Raw genomic sequence first — 16,711 nt, forward strand, 5'->3', positions numbered from 1 at the left:
AAAAGTGAGCGATTTACTATATAGTCCCCCCCCTCCCCGAATAGAAAAACCTGAACGTACACGCGTATTCCTTTGCATTTTAATATTTTATCAGTTTCCTGTTACAGTTTCAAGGCTCAAATTTAAGGAAAGGGTTTTAAAATATATACATTTCCATCTGATAAATATGAATATCAATTTGTGAAAAGGAGAGGAAAGTTGATGAAATGTAATAAAATATATTTGGCTTTTGAAAGTGATTGCAAAAAATATCTCTTAAAATCAAAAGAAATATCTGTACCTTTCTAGGTACCAAGTCACCCCCTTCCCCCCATAAATTACCTTCAAACTGTTTTGATAAAAGCATTTTTAATTATAATTTATGCTGCTAGGTAAATAATGATGGTTTATAAGAATGGTGATTTATTTTCATGTAAATCTGCGTAATTTTTCGGATTAAGCTATAGCTTTCCATCTTTTCTTCGCTGGTTACCTTTAACTGTACACAACATGGAATTACTTTCCCTCTCCAAGTGTACCCCACGTGGGCTGGGATTCTCCTCTTCATTCCAGTACTTTATTTGCTCTGTGGTTCCAGCCCGACTGGTGCTATCTGATTTCACGTGGTTTGGAAATGTTTGTGCACTATTGTAAGTGGGTAGTTAAATTAGGGTGGTTAATTTTTTTGTTATAATTACCAGGGTACTCCCTAATATTTTTACACTATTAAAAATTAATATTGTATGAAAATTTCAGCTTCCTAAGTGTAAGATAAGAGGGTGCTCCTTTTGTTTTCAACAAACTGTTTATTTTTGTATTTATGGTAGATTATCGCCAAAACGCCTTTTCTAAATGTTCTTGGACTTTTCCTTTTCACTTTTGGTTTTATTATACATAATAAAGTTTCGGGTTTACTTTTTGGGTTTTTAAGTTCGCTTTCTTCTTAAAAAGAGAAGTGTTATCAACTCGCCAAACAAACAGTATCTTTTTAATTGGTGTTCGGGAGCTAGTGTACCTGGTCGGATTAAAACAACTTCCAACGATTATACAAGTGCTACAGCGATAGCATTACCATTTATATGAGTTAAAGAGTGTGCGAAGTGCCAGTCGTGCAACTGTTGATGAGGTTGTCATAATTTGGAATGAAGCAGCTGTGCCAATCAGACTTTTAAAACATTGCTTTGTTAAGCTTGAAAAAAATACATAATAATTGGTTGTTATTGAAGAAAAATAAAACCCGTGCTTCTGAGACGCAAAGAGAACGTGATCGACTGTTTCAACTTGAGCTTGATAATCTTTTTGATATTTCTCATTCTGATGAAATGAGTCTTATGAAAATACCAGAAGATCGCCATTTCTTATTCGACCAAAAAGGAAAGAGGCAAATGTTTATAAGTACCGTGGACAAGGATCTGACGAAGAAAAAGGAGAGAGCTTTTCAGCGTCAAAAAGCAGAGGATGAACGTCGTCAAAAACATTTTATAAATTTCGGAGCTTCAACTGCTTCATCTTCTAAATGTGAAACATCAGATAACATTTTGCCGCTTCGAATAAATTTTAGTTCTGATAGCACGTCGTCCGATGAAAACTTTAAACCCAGTTTCTCTTCCATAAAATCTAAGCCAAACCTCAAGGAAGGTGAAAAGCAAAACGCATTAATTACGTCAAATATTTTCAAGCCTCATGTCACCAGTGCATTGGACAGAAATAAAATAACAGACCGCGAAGCCAATTGCAGCCGCCCTTGATCATGATCCGGCCACCCTGCCTCTTTCAAGAAGCACCATTCAACGAAAGCGTAAGAAGGCCCGAAAAGAAGCTACCGATTTTATAAGAAGTACATTTACTCCATAGTGTCCTTTAGTCATACATTGGGACGGTAAAATTTTACCAGATTTAGTCGGCTCAGGGAAAGTTGATCGTTTGCCGGTTTTAGTATCTGGTGACAGACAAGAAAAGCTTATCGGTGTGCTAAAGTTAACAGTTGGTACAGGCGAAAACTCTGCCAGTGCTGTTTATAACTTATTGAAAGAATGGAGTGTGGTAGAAAATATCAGGGCTATGTGTTTTGACACTACATCGGTTAATACCGGCCAAAAAAGGGGGGCTTGTGTTCTTCTCGAAGAAAAGATTGGTCGTGAACTTCTATGCCGTCATCACATATTGGAATTGGTCTTAGCTAAGGTGTTTTGGTCCTTCATCTTCCCCAGAAGTTCCCATGTTCAAGAGATTTAAGGCAGTTTGGAGTAACATAAATCACGACAGTTATAAAACTGATCACTTGAAAGAACCGACATTGACCTGGTTAAGCGAGCATTTAGCCGATAGACACATTCAACCTAGGGTTGATTACCTCGAATTTTTTGAATGACAAAGGTGGTATTAGGGCAACCACCAGAAGAAAATTCATTGGCGAGCACCAGGCGCAATTCATCACGCAAGGTGGATGGCAAAACTTATATATTCCCTAAAGACTTTCCTCTTTCGAAATCAATAGGACGTGTCCAAGCTTACTAAAATGGAAGCTACTCTACTTGAACGCTTTGTTTTATTTGGTGCCCTATTATACACGAAAGCTTGGACCGAAGCCCCCCTAGCAGCAGAGGCCACAGCAGGAGATTTAAATCTATGGAAAAATCTTAAAAATTACCGAGTCATAGACCCTAAAATTTCAACATCCGTTCTAAATTAGGAGGTGTCGTTCTAAATTTTGAGGATTCATTTTTGGTAACCGCCCTCAAAATGTCGTCTTATAGAATAGGAATTAAGTGCTGATCTGAGGGAAAACACTTTTATTTGGGTTAAAATTAAACTGAATGTTTTGGTAAGAGAAAAGCAAGCAGTCTTGTTGAATTTGTGAACGATGTCTGAAAAAAACCAACACGTCAAAATTAGTTGGGGAAAAATACGAAGATGAGATTAAATTGATCGAAAAACCTCGTGTTTGGTTCTAAAATTCAGAAGATTTGTTCTTCAGAACCGCATTCTATTTTGACTAGAGTGTTCGCGTTCATTGAGACACCCTGGTTGTTATCTCCAATTGGCCAACCTCCCAATTCTTCTAATTTGACGACCGACGGAAAACCAACGAACTCCATGTAGTCATAAAGAGGCTCTTTTTTGATGGCGCTGACATCGACTGAGAGTCTTTCAGTGCCAAGGACCACTTCCCTCTTAACGGGTAGGGTCACGGTTGGGTTCAGGTCAGGGTGGGAAACTTCGGGTTGTACGAGAAAGGCGGAGTCAGGGTTTTCGGTGCCAAATTGAATTTGTTCATTTGTCATGCGTCGAAGCTGCACCGAGCAAGGACAAATTCCCCATTGACGACAAAGACTCTCAATCAAAAATGATCGTGACGGTGTTCGGTGTCCTGGATCTGGTTCGTGACCCGTCGAAGCGCCACTTTGTTTTGCGGGATGCCAATGAAATCGTAGGTGAGCTTCGAGGTTTTTTTTCGTGGCGGAGTTCTGGTCGCAAATTGGGCAATTGTGTGGCCCTGCCCTCTGACCGTGACGTGCTTTTTCGTGAATTAAATTTATCTGGTATCTGGATCTGTATCCGCGCTTTGGACTTACAGATGATTTCTCTCTCGTGTGAGTTAGTTGATGTCTAATCAAATTCTTTTTGATTACAGACGCGTAATTACACTGGTCACATAGAAATGGTTTCTCGCCCGTGTGAGTTCTTTTGTGGGTAATCAAATCGGGTTTTCGTAATGACGCGTAATTACACTGGTCACATTGAAATGGTTTTTCGCCCGTGTGGGTGCTTTTGTGGATAATCAAACGGTTTTTTCGTGCAGACGCGTAATTACACTGGCCACATTGAAATGGTTTCTCGCCTGTGTGAGTTCTTTTGTGGAAAATCAAATTCTCTTTACGTACAGACGCGTAACTACACTGGTCACATTGGAATGGTTTCTCGCCTGTGTGAGTTCTTTTGTGGAAAATCAAATTCTCTTTACGTACAGACGCGTAACTACACTGGTCACATTGGAATGGTTTTTCGCCCGTGTGAGTTCTTTTGTGGATAATCAAACCGGATCTTTGTGCAGACGCGAAACTACACTGGTCACATTGAAATGGTTTTTCACCCGTGTGGGTTCTTTTGTGGATAATCAAACTGGATCTTTGGGCAGACGCGAAATTACACTGGTCACATTGAAATGGTTTCTCGCCTGTGTGAGTTCTTTGGTGGGTAATGAAATCGGTTTTCCGTGCTGACGCATAATTACATTGGTCACATTGAAATGGTTTTTCGCCCGTGTGAGTGCTTTTGTGGGAAATCAAAGCGGTTTTTCGTGCCGACGCGTAATTACATTGGTCACATTGAAATGGTTTTTCGCCCGTGTGAGTGCTTTTGTGGGAAATCAAAGCGGTTTTTCGTGCCGACGCGTAATTACATTGGTCACATTGAAATGGTTTTTCGCCCGTGTGAGTGCTTTTGTGGGAAATCAAAGCGGTTTTTCGTGCCGACGCATAATTACATTGGTCACATTGAAATGGTTTTTCGCCCGTGTGAGTGCTTTTGTGGGAAATCAAAGCGGTTTTTCGTGCAGACGCGAAATTACACTGGTCACATTGAAATGGTTTTTCTCCCGTGTGAGTTCTTTTGTGGAAAATCAAAGTATCTTTACGTACAGACGCGTAACTACACTGGTCACATTGGAATGGTTTTACTCCCGTGTGAGTTTTTTTGTGGATAATCAAAGTCTCTTTACGTAAAGACGCGTAACTACACTGGTCACATTGGAATGGTTTTTCGCCCGTGTGAGTTCTTTTGTGGAAAATCAAAGCGGTTTTTCGTGCCGACGCATAATTACATTGGTCACATTGAAATGGTTTTTCGCCCGTGTGAGTGCTTTTGTGGGAAATCAAAGCGGTTTTTCGTGCAGACGCGAAATTACACTGGTCACATTGAAATGGTTTTTCTCCCGTGTGAGTTCTTTTGTGGAAAATCAAAGTATCTTTACGTACAGACGCGTAACTACACTGGCCACATTGGAATGGTTTTACTCCCGTGTGAGTTTTTTTGTGGATAATCAAAGTCTCTTTACGTAAAGACGCGTAACTACACTGGTCACATTGGAATGGTTTTTTTCCCGTGTGAGTTCTTTTGTGGAAAATCAAATTCTCTTTACGTACAGACGCGTAACTACACTGGTCACATTGGAATGGTTTCTCGCCTGTGTGAGTTCTTTTGTGGAAAATCAAATTCTCTTTACGTACAGACGCGTAACTACACTGGTCACATTGGAATGGTTTTTCGCCCGTGTGAGTTCTTTTGTGGATAATCAAACCGGATCTTTGTGCAGACGCGAAACTACACTGGTCACATTGAAATGGTTTTTCACCCGTGTGGGTTCTTTTGTGGATAATCAAACTGGATCTTTGGGCAGACGCGAAATTACACTGGTCACATTGAAATGGTTTCTCGCCTGTGTGAGTTCTTTGGTGGGTAATGAAATCGGTTTTCCGTGCTGACGCATAATTACATTGGTCACATTGAAATGGTTTTTCGCCCGTGTGAGTGCTTTTGTGGGAAATCAAAGCGGTTTTTCGTGCCGACGCGTAATTACATTGGTCACATTGAAATGGTTTTTCGCCCGTGTGAGTGCTTTTGTGGGAAATCAAAGCGGTTTTTCGTGCAGACGCGAAATTACACTGGTCACATTGAAATGGTTTTTCTCCCGTGTGAGTTCTTTTGTGGAAAATCAAAGTATCTTTACGTACAGACGCGTAACTACACTGGTCACATTGGAATGGTTTTACTCCCGTGTGAGTTTTTTTGTGGATAATCAAAGTATCTTTACGTACAGACGCGTAACTACACTGGTCACATTGGAATGGTTTTACTCCCGTGTGAGTTTTTTTGTGGATAATCAAAGTCTCTTTACGTAAAGACGCGTAACTACACTGGTCACATTGGAATGGTTTTTCGCCCGTGTGAGTTCTTTTGTGGAAAATCAAAGCGGTTTTTCGTGCCGACGCATAATTACATTGGTCACATTGAAATGGTTTTTCGCCCGTGTGAGTGCTTTTGTGGGAAATCAAAGCGGTTTTTCGTGCAGACGCGAAATTACACTGGTCACATTGAAATGGTTTTTCTCCCGTGTGAGTTCTTTTGTGGAAAATCAAAGTATCTTTACGTACAGACGCGTAACTACACTGGCCACATTGGAATGGTTTTACTCCCGTGTGAGTTTTTTTGTGGATAATCAAAGTCTCTTTACGTAAAGACGCGTAACTACACTGGTCACATTGGAATGGTTTTTTTCCCGTGTGAGTTCTTTTGTGGAAAATCAAAGTATCTTTACGTACAGACGCGTAACTACACTGGTCACATTGGAATGGTTTTTTTCCCGTGTGAGTTCTTTTGTGGAAAATCAAAGTATCTTTACGTACAGACGCGTAACTACACTGGTCACATTGGAATGGTTTTTTTCCCGTGTGAGTTCTTTTGTGGATAATCAAAGTCTCTTTACGTAAAGACGCGTAACTACACTGGTCACATTGGAATGGTTTTTTTCCCGTGTGAGTTCTTTTGTGGAAAATCAAAGTATCTTTACGTACAGACGCGTAACGAGACTGGTCACATTGGAATTGTTTTTCTCCCGTGTGAGTTCTTTTGTGGGTAATCAAATTATCTTTTAGTTCAGACGCGTAATTACACTGGTCACATTGAAAAGGTTTCCCACCGGGATGTTTTGTTTTGTGAACAATAAAATTTCCCTTATGATTCGTGGCATAGACGCACTCAGTGCACTTGTGTTTCTTTCCTTCTCGGCTGCTCATTTTTCTAGTTTTACACAAAGTCCCTTTAGGTTGAGGAATCGGTCTCGCTCCTTCGACTGGCAGGATTAGTAACGTGGCTATTATGGCCTAAGCCAAATAAAATTCCAAGATTATAAATCACGAAATGGATTCGGCGGTCACCCCTTCTGAAAGTGATGAATTACATTAAATACTGTATACTAACATCAGAGGAAGCAGTGAAAATAACTTGGAAATTTGGGGACAAATAACGGAAACCAAATAGTTTAAATAAAGGAAAATATATAATGAATAATTAAGCTTTCGCGTTCAATTTGAAATTGAGAAAGGCACCAGTCGTTACATTTTGATAAATTTAAATACATTTTCGAATGGCTTAATGAGTGCCGAGCTGTTAACATTTTGGAAAACGTCGCTCTCGGTTTGTGTAATTTTTGTTTGAATTATCACTGTGTGAAGAATTGGGTGAATAAAAGGATTAAGGATCTTCAACCTATTCCTTGGTTAGGAAATTATTCAAATAAGATTTTAAAAGCCTTTTAACTGTTTATGCGAATTTTCTAATAATATAAAACAATAAAAGTTTAAATCGGGGGTATTTCAAATTTACCTGTTAACGTAAATAAAATAATTATCTTAATTTGGGCCATGAAATTGTAAATATTAAAATATTCGTCCTCGCGTACTCGGTTCCACACAAAATTGCGAATCGGAAATAACATGTCGAAAAGCAAATATTTCGTCGTTCAGTTTCTCGGTTCAACTGGTTTTAAATTGGCTTAGTACCTGCACGACTTACGAACCTTGGTAAATTGGGCTGAAGTGTAAAAAGGACATTTTTGAAGGGATATTAGAAATGGGTAATGGTGTCCAACCGCGCAGAAATATTGAAAAAAGTTATTCTGCGCTGTCGCCGACTGGTATTAAAATACTTAACTTGTATTCCATAGCTTTAGTTCATGTTATATTTAAACTCAATTAGGAGATTGTTATAATAATACGGGTGACACTCCGGTACTTGATAGTACTGTATTATAAATCAACTAAACTAAATAAACTAACAAGTAAATAATAATTAACAGTTTTAAAAAATTGAAAAATAGCTACGCACTCAGTGTGTAATATGGAATTAAATGGTTATTTTATAAGCTGATATTTTAAAAGTACAAAATTTTAATACTGACATTGATCGAACAGTTAAATTTGAACAACCACTAACTAATAAAATAGCTTTGATAAAAACCTTTTTTTTTAATATCAATTAAAAGTCGGTTTGCAAATGGTAGAAATCACACTGGAAAGGGTAAAAATTATTTATTACAACAATGTAACAAATTATAGTTCAGAAAAATCGGAGCGACACGTCAAAGTCATCTGTATAATAATTTCCACGCGCTTTTTAAAATTTGTAAAACTTCAATCTTGAAATCACTAAAACTCACATTCGGTTTTTCTAATTTTAGTAATATTTCTATGATTAGTTCTAAATTATATACAATTACCACCATTCAAAATTATGCAATGCCAATATTTGATTTTAATACAGTTTAAAATACATTAATGCATTATGTTTCGGTCGGCAAAACGTATTAGTGATATTTAAGTGGTGGCAATTTTAAATTAAATGGTCGTCTGATTAAGAATTTGGGGTTCTAAATGATTTTTTATTAATTAAGTATATGAACTTAATTAAAAAAAATACTTATAAAAACTAAATTTCAAAAAAACATCAACTTATCAACTTTAATTCAATTGAATTTAGTTTAATTGAAACTGTGGAATTTTCAAATGTCAGTACGTCGAATGTGGTAGTATTACATCGTTAATATTGCCTCTGCTATAACCGCCCCCCAGTGGCGCCGATCCCATGGGGGCAAAAAGCGATCGGCGCCACTGACCGCCCCCACTAAAATTAATGTTCCATTCGATAGACCACTTAATAGTAGTATAATTGGGGTTCATTTCAATAACTTTGACCGTGTCAATTTCGAGAAAATTAATTTTAAATATTGTCGCCGAGGGAATTTGGGGTCCCATTTCAAACGTCAATATTTCTTTTGCTATAACCTCCCTACTAAAATTATTTTATATTTGATGGACCATGTTTCCCAGTGTAATTTAAAATTAAATTTGGAAAACGCAACAACTTTCGCTCGCAAATTTTAAATATTTTCCTGTTTTTTTTTTACTTGAACTGTCGCGCCATCTGTTTTAGTTGTTTATTTATTTATGCAATTATTTATGTTTTTGTGCTTTTTTATTCCTGCGTTGTTAATTATAAATATTTTTTAAAAAGTGTTTGGGTAGGATTGCACTATACCTAACCCCCCAAAAAACACTTGATTAAAAAAAATTATCTGCCCGCCGCAAGTATTTTTAAAATAGATTGAAATTTTCAAAACTGTATGTATTTCCCTTAACTCGGCGACTACCTCCATAAATATAATGAATACCGCAGGACTGGTGGAGGGAACTAAATGGCAACACGAAGTGGTTAAACTGTACTAAATAAACTGAACAACAAAATGAAAAGGAACCAATTATAAATAACAATATTTTTGAAAAGGTGCCATTTTTTTGTGGTAGGAACTAAATGTAAATAGTATTATTTAGGAAAAGGTATCATTGGTGGCAGGAACTTAAAAAGCAATATGAAATGAATTATTTTAAACCTCTGAAAAGTCGATATTATCTCAGAAATACAAATATATACTTGTGCAATTTAAGACACCTCTAGAAATTGAAGGTCTTCAGACCCCTGGAAAGCAAAAATAATTCAAAAATTAAATTTAACTAAGGTTTCACATTTGAAATTTAACTAAGGTTTAAAATTGAAATTTAACTAAGTTTAAAATTGATATTTAACTAAGGTTTAAAATTGAAATTTAACTAAGTTTAAAATTGATATTTAACTAAGGTTTAAAATTTAAATTTAACTATGGTTTAAAATTGAAATTTAACTATGGTTTAAAATTGAAATTTAACTATGGTTTAAAATTGAAATTTAACTATGGTTTAAAATTGAAATTTAACTAAGGTTTAAAATTGAACCGTCTAAATAATAAAGAAGCCCCGAATGAATATCATAAGAATAAAATCTCCCACAATGTTGAGGTTTTTTGATATAATCAAAAAGGTCAGCCATCTTCTTACAAGTGTATATTTTGGGGGAATTTTCTAGGTGCATATTTTAATTTTAGTGTATATTTATAGTTCTTGGATAATTTTTAGTTTAATAGTTTTAAAATCACATTGATTTAGTTAGTTTCAGCCACAACAATGGCACCTTTTCCAAAATATTGCAATTTACATTTAGTTCCTGCTAATAAAAATAGCACCTTTTCAAAAATATTGTTATTTATATTTAGTTACTTCTTTGTATTTTGTTGTTCAGTAAATGCAGTTTATACTTTAGTATATTTAGTACAGTTTAAACATTTCGTCTAGCCATTTAGTTTCCACCACCAGTACTGCGGTATCCATTATATTTATGGAGGAAGTCGTTTCAGCGAATTGTAGTATTTTTACCAACCTTGAGCTCGGTCCATAGATCAATGTTTTTTCGTCACGTACCGTACTTTAACGTAAAATTTATATTTCGCGGCTTTCTGAGTACACTGGTGATTTTTTCGTGTACAAGGCTTAGTATAAAATATTCAAATGTAATAATGTTCATACAAATCATCAGAATTGAACAAAACTAAATGAAAGTATTTTTCTTGCGCCTACCTTTATTAATTTAATATAGCATTGTCGTAGTAGAGGTATTTCTATTATACATTACGTGTTATTTTCTTTGTGGAGTAGTTAGCATATTCTCGTCAATTCGCCCCAACGGTTTTTCACCCGTGGACAGTGCTTCCACTCTGGGAAATTTGAAATTCCCTTTTTCTATTTTAGGTAACCAAAAAATTCCCTTTTTTCCCTTTTTAATGATAGAAATTCACTCAAAATATCCCTATTGATTTCTTACATATTTTGCTTAAATATAATATTTTCACCTAATATTTAAGTCAAGGAATATTTTCAGATACATTTATTTTATTATTATAGACCACGTGGCTTGAAAGGGGGCAACGGCCCGAAAGCTTGCCAAAATAATTTTTAATTTTTAATAAAAGGAAAAAAAATTTAGTCGTGTCTCGTTATACAAAACCATGACTTTTAAAACTATAAATGTTAAAGATAATAATTTGTAAGTTTACATCCGAATTCCGAAAAACGAAAATGAAACCGAAAAGAACAAGTTTTTTTTTTATTCAAAGAAGAAAGGGCTGATGTGAGTCTGAGAAGACCGCGAGCCCAGCGAAGACACCATCTGATTAATCAGAGCGAGATATGTGTAACGGCCACGCCAACGGGGGGATACGTGGGGACATAAGTATATGTATTTGTACCCCGCTGCTCCGCATTAAGCACTACAGCGGCCACCTAAAACAACCAGCCCCGGACAAAAGTGCGCTTTGCGAAACAACGTTCGGCCAGTGAGACAGCCATTTTGACCGCCTCACATATAGCAAACAAACGCCCTCATCTCGGCCCAACAAAAGGCGACACCATGGGCTGCCCGAGACCCACCCTCGCACAGCTGAGGACTAGAGTGACTTCCTCTTCCACTGCAAACTACCCTCCTTAGTAGGTCACAGAATGACGAGTGTGGAACACCCATGAGGTTCCAGTGACCCAGCGCCCCGATCGCATGACCTTGAGAGCCGGGTATGGAGCCCCCCACAGGCTCCAGTGACCCCATCACACCACTAGATAGGGACAGTGGGGACAGGGGTGGGGACACCCGTGGCGGAAGTATTCCGACCACCCGTTGGGGGATTGGTGGTCGTCCTCACACGGCCATCCACAAACTCTGCCTCCCGGACGCCTGGGATTACAGGAGTGAGCCGCTACTCCCGGCGAAATGAACAAGTTACAGAATTCCAGACGAATATTTCAAAGCGTCTATTTTAGCCACAAGAGTCCAAAAAGTATTCCTGAAATTTCTTCCATATATCAATGTGACGGACATGATATTCAGGTGTAGGGTAATTAATCACAACGTGTTTAGTAACTATAGGAACTGTGCAGCTGATTCCCTTACTATAGTGAGTTGCAGGCTAAGAAAGATAAAATATATAGTACAATCGGCGCAAGGATGCCTCAGATCGTTTCCGGTCATTCCACCGCGCGAAATTTGAATTTGGCCATTATACGGTCAAATTCGAATTTTGCTCTTTTTGTCGTCTTTTAGCGCCATCTAGAGACCGAAATTGGAATCTTTATTTTTTAATTTCATAATTGTGGTGGCGAGCAAATTTAAAAGATAAGGCATTCCTATCATTCTTAAATTTAAAATAGTATGTATAATTATTTAATTTTGTTAATTTATTTCTACGTCTTACCAGTTAAATCGGCAGTTTCTTTAAAATAGTTACCACGCTTCTTGGGGCTAACGCTGTCTTAAATGAGCTATAGACGTTTAAAATTACGTTTTTCTCTTTACTTGTTAACAATAAACCTTTATCATGCTTCTTATAGTAACCTCTTGGGCTATTTAAAATATATGGAGCTTCCGTTATCGAACTTTCTTTAGCAAAATATTTCGGCTGTATTCAGTAATTAAACTCATGACAACATGAAATTAAAAAATTTATGCCAATTTTGGTTCCTAGATGGCGCGAAAAGACGATAAAAATTACGAAATTTGAAATTGACCGTAAAGTGGTCAAATTCAAATTTCGCGCGGTCGACTGGCCGGAAATGGTATCCTTGCGCCGATTTTACTATATAATTTGTCTTTCTTAGCCTGCAACTGACTATTTCATTTGTGAATAGTGTACATTGCAATATTTAGCAAAATTTTAAATGGAACACGTTATTAAACCGTGTGTTCTGTTTCTGGGGATTTTTTGGTAGTTCTTAAGCAATTTTTGCAAACCGCAACTGCCCACCTTGTCCCAGTCATATTAAGAGCTGTTTAAAATAATTTAAAAAGTTAATTTAACTCTTAAAATAAGTTAACAAAACACTACAATCATTCCAATAACCTGGGCCTAAATTGTATAAGTATGCTGTTCATGCATTTTCCAAGTTATTTATATTTACAAGCTATCCTTAAATACAATTAATAATATAAGTAAAACAATTCCATATCTCTAATCACTAATTTTATTATATAAAATACTTACTTAACACAAAGCTTGAAAGTTTTATCAATTAAGAGCCCTTCCCGCAACGTCGGCTAAGCACCGCGCGCTTTGTCTTCAGTGAGTCTGAAGTCTAGGAATGACGTAGTACCGTTAGCCAATGAACAAGCCCGAAAATTAACATGGGAAAATTTGCCGAACCGGCCAACCTATATTAGTAAAAATTATCTAGGAACCTTGCTGTATCAGGGCAGGGGGTAGAAACGTACGTGAAATGGGTTGTCTCATGCGATTCCCTAGTGGGAGAGGTGGGGGTGGAAGTTTAATCTGAAAAGTTTCAGCGGGTTCGTCTGCTTCGCTATATGGACCTCGTGTCCTCGTTCGGGCCTCGGGCTAAAAAGGAATCACGCTTATTGTCAAAATAAACTACCCAAATCTAAAAAGCCAAATGGTTAGTACTACAATTTTAATTATCATCGATGTAGTCATAAATTGTTTGTTTTAAATATAATCTCAGTTGTAAACTTTAAAAAATGCTTCAAAATTAATATATTTGCCCAATGAAGAGATTGAATCTCCTGATTTACCTTTTGTATAAATAAGTTTTAAATGCATAATTTCAAATGTTTTTCTATATTTTTATTCTTTTTAAACAGCTTTGCTTAGAAAACAAGTTGGCAAGCCAAAATATACCTCTCCTCGGAAGCATTGTCCCTAGTGGTATTAATTTCTCGAGATGACCCTCTAAGTTATATCTCCCCAATTCAGAGTTATTTACTAATAACGTAATCCCGGTTCAATCCCGCCCGGTATAAAATTTTAATTTGAATTAAAATAATTGAGACGAAACAACCGAGATTAATTTATTCAGAATATTATAAATTAAGTAGTAACAACAGTGAGTTAGACGTACTAAAACAATGCACAATTGACTTTAACCCTATTTACGGTACAAGTTTAGCAGTTACATATAATACGAAGCCAATTTTAATGAAAGAAATATCTACAGAGGGTATTTGTATTTTTGTCGCTTACGAAATACTTGCCGCATAGTTAACGCTCATTTTATTTCAACGTTCGTCCGATCAAGATACCGTAGATATCTGGTAGTGGACGACTCGTAGACTGTCGGAACCATCCTGTTGACGTTGTGACACATACCGCATGAAAAAGACCAAAACCGTCCAATTTCCAATATCATATAATGACTCGCACACCCAGGATATCAATGACTGCATTAGGAATCGTAGATATCCAAATATCCACACCACCAAAAAACTTATTAACAAGAAGCGAAAAACTTACCATTCACAAAGCACAGAAAGCCACTTGACTAAACGTATATCAATAAATGACCGTAGAGGGAATAGTTAGGGTTCTTTATAAATAAACACAAACGAACCCAATGAATCAAACAAGCGAATTAATTTTATGGTTTCTGATGCTTCATCACCAATAAGTTCTTCCATTGCATTAGCTACAGTGCTGCTTAACACCTGCGTTGCCAATTTTACTTTCATTGCGCTGTAACAGTTTGGATAAACATGATTATACGTTAGTTTAGGTGCTAGTCGCAAAATTGAAGTGGAATCAATGCGATAGGTGTCAACTATGTGTGACCAGAGAATAAATTTCCCATTTTTTTCAACAGCCGCACTGGTTTACTTGTTCCGTCTTTTTGTTTTTTCATTTTTCCCCTATTGTAAACTCCATTCTTGGCAGTTTTTACAGCGTGGCATATGTCCGATACAAAATATAGTGGCTCCCCATTTCTATATGGATTTACACTTTTATATCCCACTTCGTGATTAATTAAATTTTTTTCACTTTCTGTACACGATTTTATTAGTTTTTGGTTTGATGAAGCCTTGTCACACACAACGCAGAGTATTCAAAAACCAGCTCCTTCCAAATTTTCGATAGCGTCCCAAACTATAGAATATAAATCTTCAGCTTTAAGGTTTCCGCAAGGAAAAAATGCGTAGGCATATTTGAAGTTAGTTGCAATACCTCTAACCATTAATTGAAGAATGTGAGTAGCTAAACTCGGAGTAGAATCAATGTCTTCGGAGGTATCCATTATTTTTTTCGGTTTCAGCAACATATTTCGAAAGGTGTTTAAATTTGTGGCACCAATTAATTCTCCAGTTCGACTGTGAAATACCAAGTCCTGCTTAACCTGAATTTCATCTATTACTAATGAGAAATATTTTTGGTAATCCTCAACCTCATCCAGAGCTATTTTTTCCCTCATTTCTTCAAGAGCTGAATCACGAAATCCACTTTTGGTGTTGAGGTTGATTGAGTAGTTGAACAAAGTTATTTTAGAAGGTAAAATGAAGGCTTGACGCATTGCTTCATATGTAGAAGAAGACCTAGCTTTTATCGACAGACACCACTGAATGATAGCTGGGTGCCACTTTCTTGGACGTGACTTTTTTGATATTAGAAGCTTTAATTGTTCTCTTAATAATAAACGATGAACAACTGATTTGCTTTCAAATGGGTTTCGCGCTATTATATTTTCAAACTCAGCACTCTGTTCTTGAGATAAAAATAAACCGTCAGTTTTAAAGCTTTTCTTAATTTTAGTTTCCAGTAATTTAACTCGTTTCTTTAGTGCATTGTTTTTCTTGTTGAGCAAGGCCACCTTTCTTCGTACTTGACTCTCAGACATATAACGAATATTGGTGTTAATGATTGTTTCTGTTATTGATTGTTTTTCTCTATTGCTCGTCGACTGTGTAATATTTTTCTGGTAAGACGACAATATTGGCAAATGGGTACCCTTTTGCTTAAAAACACTTGCTGGCATTTAGTAGATCTAAGTGACAAACTGACATTACAAGTTTTTACCAATTTTAAATATTTATATTGATAAAACTGAAATAGTTGGCCTTGAATGCCTAGACAGCTTGTCCAATTACCAATTTCAGATAGTAACTCCAGTACATTGGCAAGAGAAGTTAAACGCTGCTTAATTTTTTTTCCACTTGATTTAAAGATGGGGTGATTATCTGAAACTGCTTCATTGCAAAACGTTAAAGATGGGATAAAATTTTCGTCAATTTCCATTTTTAAATTATTCTTATCTTGGAAAAAAATTACTCTAGTAATATTGAGAGAATTTCCCGTATTTTCTTGTTTTAAGTTAACAAACCAATTAATTGTTTCTAAGTTCTGTGACTGATAAACCCAAAAATTATGGGTTAGTTGTCTTAGAGACTCGATATGATTTTCTTCAATTAAAACTTCCCTATTTTCCTGACACTCTTGCACATTACTTTCTGAATATTTTTCAATCAAAACATCACTGGTTTGAAGATTAGAATTGTCACTCAGGTCAACCAAAACTTCATTTTCGCCAATAATATCAACCGCATTATTAATGGTCAGAGCACCAACTTCGCAATTTAAAATCTGTTCAGGTTCGCGATTTAAATTGTTGCAATTTGATTCAGATGGAGAAATAAACTCGGGCACTAAAATTTTAGAGTCACGGTTCAAATTCCCTTTAGGATCCAGGCAATAATTGTGGTCCAAAACCAATGGTGCCTAAGGAAAATTATGGTTAGAAATATAAATTCCGATTAGGCAGATTAAGCCCGTGCTAGAAAACAAGAGGATCTTGTAGCATAAAGAGACAACATACAATACAACTGCACTTACACTCATAAATTTCTAGCGCAGACTTAACCTGTCTATTTAATACGCATAGGCATTCCAACATACCTGTGAATATTCTTTAACAGGATATGGACAAGCAACTGTAGGACCCAATCCGCCAACAAAATGTTTCGAACATATGTAATGATGCGCTTT

General features: G+C 36.5%; 2 protein-coding genes across 2 annotated transcripts in view; one reads left to right on the forward strand and one right to left on the reverse strand.

The window, feature by feature from the left end:
• LOC149935076 (uncharacterized) overlaps positions 1 to 16,711 on the forward strand; it is a 323,937-nt gene that overhangs the window by 215,089 nt on the left and 92,137 nt on the right. The gene's annotated exons all lie outside the window — the stretch shown is intronic.
• LOC149935085 (uncharacterized) lies at positions 2,682 to 10,314 on the reverse strand. The gene is made up of 2 exons (XM_090153539.1): positions 10,285 to 10,314; positions 2,682 to 6,916 (listed from the first exon to the last, which is right to left on the reverse strand). Exon 2 carries the CDS (start codon positions 6,771 to 6,773, stop codon positions 2,937 to 2,939), a length of 3,837 nt encoding a protein of 1,278 aa, XP_090009665.1. The 5' UTR covers positions 6,774 to 6,916; positions 10,285 to 10,314; the 3' UTR covers positions 2,682 to 2,936.

This window comes from Leiobunum rupestre, chromosome 7 (assembly GCF_980474605.1).
Source record: "Leiobunum rupestre chromosome 7, qqLeiRupe1.1.hap1, whole genome shotgun sequence".
Taxonomy (NCBI): Eukaryota; Metazoa; Arthropoda; class Arachnida; order Opiliones; family Sclerosomatidae; genus Leiobunum; species Leiobunum rupestre.